The following is a 9,641-nucleotide window of genomic DNA, read 5'->3' as shown; positions in this document are numbered from 1 at the left end:
CGGCAAGGTTTTAGAGAGGAGGGAGGGCAACGGAAAACTCACTGCTAGGGGGAAAAAAAGCAGAGGGGGAACAGGGTAGAGAAAAGGGGGCCTTTTCAGCTACTCCTGGATCCCCCCCCAGGAAGCAGCTCTGGCTGACAGATGAGCCCAGGGCGGCGTGAAACCTTTCCCACAGGATTCAGGGCAGCCGCAGAGAGCTGGCAGGGGGAGAGGCAGGTTAAGAGGACCGCTCATTTATTGTCCAAAGGAGAAGCAGGACAGGTCGGGGGGCAGCACGTGGCGGGTGGTCCCCAGCCCTTTCCGGATACAGCTTAAAAGCAGCCACTCCCTGGGCGTCCCTCTGATGGTGTCAGCTACAACTAAGGAAGGCTGGAGCCGCAGGGGCGAACCTCAGTGGTCAGCACTCATGCTCGCACATTTAGGAGACGCACCGGAGAGGAGGGTTAGATGCTGAAGCAATGTCTGTTAGTTACAGCTTGTTACAGATATTATTTATGCATCTTACGGTAAATGCAAAAGGTGAAGTCACTTAATTCATCATTTCTTAGACATGGATGACAGCACGTGATTTGGCATAGTAAGTTTTAGGCTAGCTATCAATGAATTGCACAATATTTAAACCTGATTAAGTACATAATAGGCTCAGCAAAGGATTACTTTTCTCCTTACATTTTATACATATATATATACACACACACACAGACAGGCATTTTATCATTAGTTGCATTTTAGTCTTGTCAAGAGACGACTGCCTACTGCAGAGTGACTGAAGTGATACCCTTAAAAAGGAAACTATTCTTGGTGTGCTTTGCTGGAAAAGAGAAGTTCCTCTTTGGGGTGATTCTCGTGGGCAGGAGTCACAGACAAGCATCACCAGACAGCTAGAGGGGATGGGGGGCAAGGGGCTGGGGACTCGCACAGCCCTGGCTAGCTGTAGGCATCAGCGGTGGCACACTGAGCTTGTTGTCTGCAGCGGGCAGGAGATACTTGAGCCAAGGGGCCAGATCGGGTTCCATTTGGGCTGCTTTTCTAGGACTTGGAGAAAAATTTGGCTTGTTTAAAGTGCATTTAGAGTCTGAAAAGCATCTCTGAGAAGGAGCTTTCCCTACTCCTGCCCTGCAGCATCCATCAGCTCCCATTTACAAACTGATCTTTTCCAGGGTCTGCCAGTCACCTTCCCAGCTGCCACAGCCCAAGAGGTGTTAGTCTGAGCTCAGCTGCCTCCCACTAAGGTGCAGGATCGTTATTTAAAGCTCGACCTCCCCTAACTGGGCAGGGATTTGGGGCTGACAGGAGCAGGGATTTCTGCACCGGGAAAAAACACAGCCACATTTCACTGCGCTTTTTAGAAGCGCAAGTGAGCGGGAATCCTTCCCACCAGCCTGGAGGTCTCCTAAAGAGCCTTAAATTAGTGCATGCCTCAAAAGCTAACAGGGACAAATCTTGGCTTCACTATTTACATAGTCAGTGAGATTGATTGTATGTGCTTGCATACGGGATGGCAAGATTTGACCCAGAGCCTTACCCAAGAATAGGTCCTCTGAGAAACGCTCTGCCAATTTTCTAGCCGCTTTTCAAAATAGAAGCCTTTAAAAAACAGACTCAGGATGCAGAATGTGGAACAGGACAGTTGTATCCCGCAGGGAAAACCTGTCCTCGCTCCTCAACACATACGCTTGCACGCGCGCACACACACACACACAGAGTGCGCCAGGGCTCCTGCCCAGTCACGCGCAAATACTGGTCTTCCACGTCAAAATGTAAACTACTCATTTACAACACCACACACTGAGAGAAGTTGTAGATCCTGAGCCAGGGTGTAGATTAGGAATCTCTTGGCTTCCAGCAGATCAACAGCAGGATTGAGGGTTGGTTTGGGGTTTCTTCCCCTCTTTTTTTTTTTTAAACACTAAATGAGCCAGCCACCTGCTAGTTAAAAAGCAAAAGAAAAGGGAGAATTCCCAGGATTGCTTGCCCTTGCTGAGACAGTGGCAAGTGGCTGGACACTACCAACTGAAAGAGAAAACTCGCACACATCGGAAACCTGTGGTTCAGGGCTTATTCTAAGAGGGGAGATGGGTGCTGGTTGGTATTTTTATCTTTCCCTTTTGGGGGTGGAGGGGGGCTTTTGGCTGATGTGGTTCTAACGTACACCTATCACCACAGTAATTAAAAAACCACCACCATACACTATTTCACAGCAAAAAAGAAGACACATGAATGTACACTTACTACCACGCACAACAAGAGCCCTGCAGGTCAACTCAACGGCCTCTTCAGAATGAAAAATAAAGGAGAAAAGAAGAGCTCAAGACAATAACAGGGGGGAAAAAAAAGAAGAAAAAAATCCAAAACGATCTCGTTACAAAGAACGGGAAAAGAACCACCGTTATGGTACACTTCGACTTTCTGAAATAGCTGCAGAAACTCGGCTCAGCTTTCCTCTTCCTCCTCCTCCCTTCCCCCCCCAGATCTTTTGCCCGAGGACAGAGTCCTGCTGCTCACATCTCATTGGAGTAGGTGTAGTTCGGGGTGGCAGAGTACTGCGTCTCGTGCTGCATCATGGCCCCCTGCGCCGCCCCCATCGCCGCGTTCTGTGCTGCCTGCTGGACATGGGGGTTCTTCCACGCCCCCGTGGTCCACTCCTCCTGGGCTTTGCTGAAGCTCCCACCGCTCCCCCGGTAAAACTTATGCACCTGTAGCAGGTTGGAAAGAGAAAATCCAGAGGCGCTGAGCGACTGCAGCTCACGCTGACCTTCCAGGGTAGCAGCAAGGGCTCCCTGAAGCAATGCGGCACCCCCCTCTTCCCATACCATAGTGAGAGCAATGAAGGAGAAGACTGCCATCCCCGTGAACAGGACGGTGGGGATCAGCATCACCACAGCCGACCCCACGTTGGTCCCGAAGAAGGAAATTGCTGCAATCCAGCCGCTGCAAGGAGATCAAAACAGCCAGTCCGTTCAAAAGCCTGGGGCTTTCCCATCTGGCTCTGCACACTGCAGCCTGCCAGCATCCCTCCCAGCTCCTCAAACCATCTGCCCCAAGGAGAGAAGTGACTGAAGCACCGAGGATGTTAAAAACACCAAGAGGCCACAGCACCAGCCCAACGGTGACTGTCCTTGCACACAACACGAGACCAGCGTCTTCCTTACCAGACACCCCAGCCAGGGATTCCCACCGCCTGGATAATGCTGATCACCAGCTGGGCCATGAAGGTGAAGAAGAAGGCCATGAAGCTGAAGGAACTGTCTGTCCTGCAAGAGAAGGCTCAGTCACTCCCTATACCTCCATCCCTGCTGCACTGCAAGGGAAAGGAGATGCTCCCACACCTCAGATCCTTTCGGGGCAGAAGCAGCTGTGGTTTAGTGAGAGTGTGGTGAGAAGCAGAGCTGCCTGCAGACAGCAGGCACCAGAGCGAAACTAAAGGCAAGGGAGAAACTGTGAGAGGCTGAAGGTGGTGAAGGGGCACCTGGGAAAGCCACAGGGCATCAGACCCTCCCCATGGCTCAGCCAGCTCAGTGCATCAGGCGAGAGGGCATCCGTGTTCAGACACGGCTCTCAGCTCACACTGCCCCACCATCAGACTCGACCTTTCCATACGGGGAAGAAATACATCCCCAGTTTTCTAGATTTGGGGATACTGCACTGGGGATCGACCTCAGCAGCATGGGTAATCAATACAAGCACCTCAAGGACTCATGGAAAAATATAAAAGAAGCCTCAAGGATGGGCAGGAGGGGAGGGAAAGTTGGCAATTGCATCCTCAACACTCCCCCTGATGCTGCCCAGAGGCACATGTAGGGTGTCTTTACATTGCAGGGTTGGGGTTTTGGCCCTCGTGAAATCCCAAGCACCCTTGCTTTGAAGGTTAGAAAGTAAAGCTAAAGGGCTGGACAGAAAGAGCAGAAATTCCCCCAAATATTCAGGCTATACCCCAAGCTAAGCGCAAACTGTTTAGGAAGGAAAACAAACAAAAAAAAGGCGATGGGAAGCCAGGCTCAGGTGTGACCACTTACTTGAAAGCTTTGTAAATAGGTCTAAACCAGCAGACATAGGAGCAGGGTGTAAAGAGAATGAGCCAGAGAATTGCCAGTCCAAAATTAACAGCTCCACCGCCTCCAATCAGCCATGCGAGGCAGCCAACGAGATTCACCGCCAAGGTGATGCTGTTCACTGCAAACACACACACACACAGAGGGAGCACAGTAGCACGTACGGAAGGACGTCAGTGTGATACGAGAGACCCCAACCCCAGGAATGCCCACGTGGGGCTGACCTCCAGTGGCTTTGGCCAGCAATGTGTTACCCTAACTGGATTTCCCTTAAATTAAGCTGGCTGAGTCCAGGGAGCATCCCCAGGATGGCTCAGCCAAAGGGGGTCTAACCTCAGCTGAGGAGGAAGGGGGGGAAAAAAAAAAAAAAAAAAAAAGAAAACATCACTCAGAGTTGTAATGTCTTTAGCGGGTCCAGGGCTTGTGGGGCTCCAAGGATGAGAAAGAGCCATATCCTCCCACTGCTGGCAAGCCAGGGCACGTTTCCACCAACCGAAGGAAACTGGAGGAATCGAAGTGAAGCTTTTTCGCATGCCTCCAGCTACAGTTTCACTGAAGGAGCTTGTGCAAGAGTTCCCCAAGCTAACACCCCCTGAGCTGAGAGCTGAAGTCCTGAACTCCTGGCCCCCACCCCACCAGTTCAGGGGGGTGGCATGTTTGCTTCTCCCACCCCTGCTCAGGGTTAAGCCATACAAGGGCTATTACTATGAAGCCCAGCTTAGCAGACACAGGACAAAGCAGAGAAGGCTCATCTGCATTCTGACGCCTCCGATTTTTGAGAATGATTCATTATTTCGACGAGAATTAAAACCCTCCCACCACCACCCGCAAGAGAGCTGCAGCTGGCAAGACAAGGAGCTCAGCTGGCTGGGCTGACCGGGCACTCGCTGCTCCCTAGAGCCCCCAAGGACACCGAGGGAACCTTTCAGCCTCTCTGCGCTTGTGTCTGGCTGGGTGTTTGCGGGGGAGTTGGGGAGAAAATGATCCAGAGAGGAGCTCCAGAGACAGAAGCCAACAGACAGGCGATTGGCTCACAGAGCTGGTGCTTGTGCTGTGGGAGAGGCTGGAGCAAGAACCGAGCTCTATTAAATTAAGCAGAGCAAGAACAGCCAGATTGAGATGGGGAGGGGATTTAACACCCCCAAGACAGCTTTGCCAGGGAAGCACAACTTTTTTTTTTTTTTCCCCTCCCCCTTCACAGAAAAGCTACGCTAACCCCCCTGACACGATGGGGGAAGTTACCCCAGGGTCACCTTCCCAATGGGACGTGGCTCCCAAAAGCTGGAGCAAGGCACCACCCTGGGGGTGCCAGCCTGGCACTGTGTCAAAAGCAGAAATGCCCAACCTCTCCGGTGCCAGCTCAGCTCCTCATAACCTGCCTCCAAAGCACAAAGCACTCCCTGGGCACTGATATGCTTCCAAAGTTCAGGGAAAGTGCCTGATTAAAGTAACTTAAGTTCTTCTAAAGAAAAAAAAACAAAACAACAAAAAGCCCCAATGGTGTCAGTTTGCTCTGAGCTGCACACAGCAATCAGCATCATCTTCAGTAACATTTCCACGTATGTTGGGGTGCGATCTGTCCCTCCAGCTCTTCTCCCCACCCAGGGATGGTAAGGAAGAAAGAGCCAGGCTAGTTCAAAGAGTTAGAAGATAGTGACGGCTCTGTTAGCACAGCACGGCACACAGAGGCATGCAAGAGGAACAGGCAAGACCCAGCTTTTGGGGAAGCCCCGGGCTCCCGTTTCGGGGAGCAGGCAACCTGGCCCTCCAGTCCAAGCGGCATCTCAGCCTTGGGCCACTGCCAAAAGGCTCACAAGGAGCTTGAGGTGACAGAGAAAGCCCTTCCCCAGCCCGGCTGCCAAAGGAAGCCAGCAGAGACTTGGCAGCTCTCTCGTAGGTCAAGGCTGGCAGCTGAGCAAGACGGAAAGGGGAGTAAATCCTTTGGCAGGAGGACACACGGGTGCCGAGCCATCTCCTCCTCGCAGTGGGCTCCATCGGGATGTCAAGGTCACCAATGGCCCTCAGATACTGAGCCAGCTCCACACCTCCATCCTGGAGGCTGGAAGGGCCAAAGCCCATGGGATGCTGCAGCCCCCATCCCATCCCCCACAGGTTTTAACAGGAGACCCCATGGCCTGGAGGGGCAGAAGGACTTCCCCTGACCTTGCTCTGCTCTTTCAACTGGTGACTTCCAGAGGAGCAGCCTTCGGGAAAGGCAAACACAAACCCACCCAAGCCCTTCCCCGCCCAGCGACTCACGCATCCAGAGGTAGTAAAGCCGCTTGGCCATAGTACGGTGCTGCGGCGGGATCTCCGCATCAAAGTCCTGGTAGAAACATGGCTTCAAGGGGATGAACTTCGGCAGGGGAGGGAAGTTGTTCACTTTTTCTGCAATAAAAAGTTTCACCAGCATTGGGCACTGGACAGAGCTGAAGATAAATCAAGAGGCTTCCTAATTAGTCTTGTTGAGCCCCAAGAACTGATGAGTTTCAAGCAGGAATTAAGGATTTGCCCTCATAACCAGCACCAACCCACCCAAAAGCATCAAGACAAATTTAGCCCTCGCTGGCCACATGGATCCTGCAAGTATGGACAGCTGCAACCCCACTGGGGACTAACAAGGTTACATCATGGCCAGTAAAGCCCCAGATGGGCTTCAGAGGCGAGGGGCAACTCCCCCCAGAGACCCCCCCATACCTGCCATGCTGGCACACACTCAGCTTCTCTGTTGCAGAGGAAAAGTAGGGAAAAAAAACCTCGGCGATTTACCAAAGCTGGAGGAAAACGAGAGAAAAAGTGATGTGAAGTGGTCAGGCACCTCCCCAAAGCGCCTTCACCTTCCCCCCGTGCCAAAATAGCTCAAGGACAGCAGTGTAGGAAAGCAGTTTGCTTTATTTACTTCGATGCTCTACACTGTTCACACATCCAGGCTTACCGCTGGCACCTGGCTGACAGCAAAATAAATCCCTGCTCCTACGGCCCGAGGCTTACGCACCAGTTAAGGCAGAAGATTAAGAGAAGATCCAGCGATGTGGGGCAGGGCGTGGGCTTAACCTCCCACTCCCAACTGACCTACATCCAGCCCTGGGAGAGGGGCCAGGCTGGATGGCAGAGGAAGGGACACAGCCCAACAAGTGATGAGGCAGCTGTGGGCGGTTTGAAATCCTCAAGTTCATTATCTGGCCCAAAATGAATTTTTTTTTTGTTTGTTTTAATTTATCTTTTTGCAAAGAGTTTCAGCACAGGGAACTACCTGGCTGCCTTCTGACAGCATCGCAGCTCCCATCTCTGTAAGCCCGAGCCAGAAACCAGGCCAAAAAGGAGCAGGGAAGTCAGCTGAAAATATCAGCTAGAAAAAAAATAAATCAGCAGGGATTGTCACTAATGAGTCACTTGAGTGCCAGCTTAACGATTACTCATGTCATTCGGCACCTTGTGCGGTATCTTGCAGGTGGGAGAGGGGGGGAGTTTAGCATCCCAGGATGGTCCCAGGCCATGCCACGCTCAGCCCCATCCTAGCAGCAAAAATTAAGCAAAATTAAGGCAAAAATTAAGAGCTGAGGTTTTAAATATAAGCATGAAGACGGCCACTCCATGTATCCCCACCTGCCTGCAAGGCTCTGCCAGGTGCTGCCTGCAGGTTTTGCCCTCTCCCAGGCTATTTCGGTCAGAGGAATGGCAGCAATGAACACATTTCTCATGACATGGGGTCCCAGGGGTCAACATTTCAGGCTCTCTGGAGGATTTGGGGGTCTCTGCCAGGGCAGCTCCCCCTGCAACCATCACCCAGCACCAAAGACACCGGATAGGCAAAGCAAACCCCCGTGGCTCACCGGCATGCCGTCTCCCAACACCCGACGGCAGCCCACGGACAACTCCATCCCCCCGGCGCTATAAATACGAGCTGCCTGCCTGCGCGGCTGACGTCTCCCCAGGCAGCGGCTCGACGACGCGGCCCCCACCCACGCGTGCCGGGAGCGGGGACACGTGGCCAGGCGTGCCCCCCCCCCCCGACCCGACACCTGCCTGGGTGTTGCGAGAGCTTTGCAAAAACAAGGCATTTTCGCAAAATTCGGGGTTTTTTTCTGCAAAGTTGGGGGAGGCTCGCAATTTGAGGGGGACTTTTTCAATACGGGGAAGGCTTACAAAATTGGGGGGGGGGCTGCAAAAAGGGGAGGTTGCAAAAAAGGGGGGGGGGGGCGATTTTGCAGCGTAACATACGGGCGATAACACCAAGGAGAAATCCCAACAATCTCCCCCACACACCCCCCGGGTGCCTGGGGTGCCAGCCCCGCGGTGCGCTGCTCGGCGTGGGTTTAGTGGAGGGTAAGCAAGGCTCGGCCTCGGCGCGGATTGCTGCCCGTGGGTTTCCACGGGCGAAGGGCCGCGTGCCCCACGCACCCCCCGCCCCCCCCCACACGCAGCCCGGCGCGGGCCTCTCACCCGCGGCCTGGCTAGGGGAGAACGGCGGCTTGCTCCACCCTCGGTCCCCGGCGGCAGGCGACTGCACCCACGCGGGTGCGAGCGGCCCCATGGGCGCCTCCACCCTCCCTCAGTGGGCTGCAGAGGAAGGGGGGGGGGGGAATCGGTGCAGAGGGGCCGCCGCCCCCCTCGGGAGGAGGCAGCCGACGGCTCTCCCCCAGGCAGCCCCCCTCCCCTCCCCATGGCCCCAGGACTCACCGGCGTGGCGTGGCGTGACCCGTCCCGTCCCGCGGCGGGTGGCGGCGGCCGGCCGGCCGCCTGGCGCTGCTCCTGCCGCAGCAGCCGAGCTCTCGCGGGATTACGGCGCCGCCGCCGGCCGGGCTTATGGGGACGCCCCGAGATCTCGCGAGAGCCGCCGCCGCCGCTGTCCAGGGTCCTGCTGCCGGCCGGCGGGGAGGGGTGGGGCCGCGGGGCGGAGCCGACGGGGGGGCGGGGCCCTATAGCGTTTCGGGGTAACTCTATGGGGTGCAGTTATCCCTACCTAGGGCAGGGCAGACCCTCTGTCGGGCATGGGTATGGTAAGATCCACATGGAGAGAAGACCCAAAGTGGGGCAGGGGCTCTGGGGGACAGACCCTGGCAAGGCAGGCAGGCCCGGGTCAGCACGGGCAGGACCAAATTTAGGGGGACCCCCATGCGCACACCCTGCTGCGCTCCAGGCCGGGGTCCCGCAGGCCCACGCTGCCCTGCTGTCAGCTCTGTGTCACAGCTGTCACACAGCGTTTTGGGACTATTACTACTTTTTTAAGCCACCTTACTCGTCCTGTAACCAAGCACGACAGAGCTGCAGCAGCAGGTAACACCCAGACACGGCTCACACACACACTCTGCAAAACACACAGAAACTTGCTTGCAGGGTGCGGGCTGTTTGCCATCGCCTGCAAGCGAAGTCTGGGAAGTTGGTATTTTAATGAGAAAAGAATCTAAGAAAATCCAGGCGCTGCAGTGAGCGTGCTGGTGATACAACAGGAGTTATTTCTCCCTCTGGGTCACCTCCAGTCCCGCTCCCAGGGCTGCTGGAGGAGCTGCTGTGCTGCTGGTTTTCTCCCATCTCTCAGCTCAGCTGTGCAGCTGCAGGGCTGCTCACTGGGACATCTAAAATCCCACG

At 54.7% G+C, this 9,641-nt stretch overlaps 1 protein-coding gene across 4 annotated transcripts; it reads right to left on the bottom strand.

The window, feature by feature from the left end:
- Positions 1-443: 443 nt before the first annotated feature.
- SCAMP5 (secretory carrier membrane protein 5) lies at positions 444-8,864 on the bottom strand. 4 transcript variants are annotated; one of them, XM_069797851.1, is made up of 7 exons: positions 8,733-8,864; positions 6,750-6,826; positions 6,312-6,440; positions 4,017-4,173; positions 3,153-3,254; positions 2,814-2,931; positions 444-2,696 (listed from the first exon to the last, which is right to left on the bottom strand). In XM_069797851.1, exons 2-7 carry the CDS (start codon positions 6,754-6,756, stop codon positions 2,502-2,504), a joined length of 708 nt encoding a protein of 235 aa, XP_069653952.1. In that variant the 5' UTR covers positions 6,757-6,826; positions 8,733-8,864; the 3' UTR covers positions 444-2,501. The 4 variants fall into 4 exon arrangements, with proteins under 4 accessions (XP_069653952.1, XP_069653953.1, XP_069653954.1 ...); XM_069797852.1 differs by having other exon boundaries at positions 6,750-6,827; positions 8,739-8,785; XM_069797853.1 differs by lacking the exon at positions 8,733-8,864 and adding an exon at positions 8,496-8,514.
- Between the last annotated feature and the right edge of the window lie 777 nt (positions 8,865-9,641).

The sequence above is a fragment of the Haliaeetus albicilla genome, chromosome 12, assembly GCF_947461875.1.
Source record: "Haliaeetus albicilla chromosome 12, bHalAlb1.1, whole genome shotgun sequence".
Classification (NCBI taxonomy): Eukaryota; Metazoa; Chordata; class Aves; order Accipitriformes; family Accipitridae; genus Haliaeetus; species Haliaeetus albicilla.
This window is presented reverse-complemented; position numbering and strand designations above follow the sequence as displayed.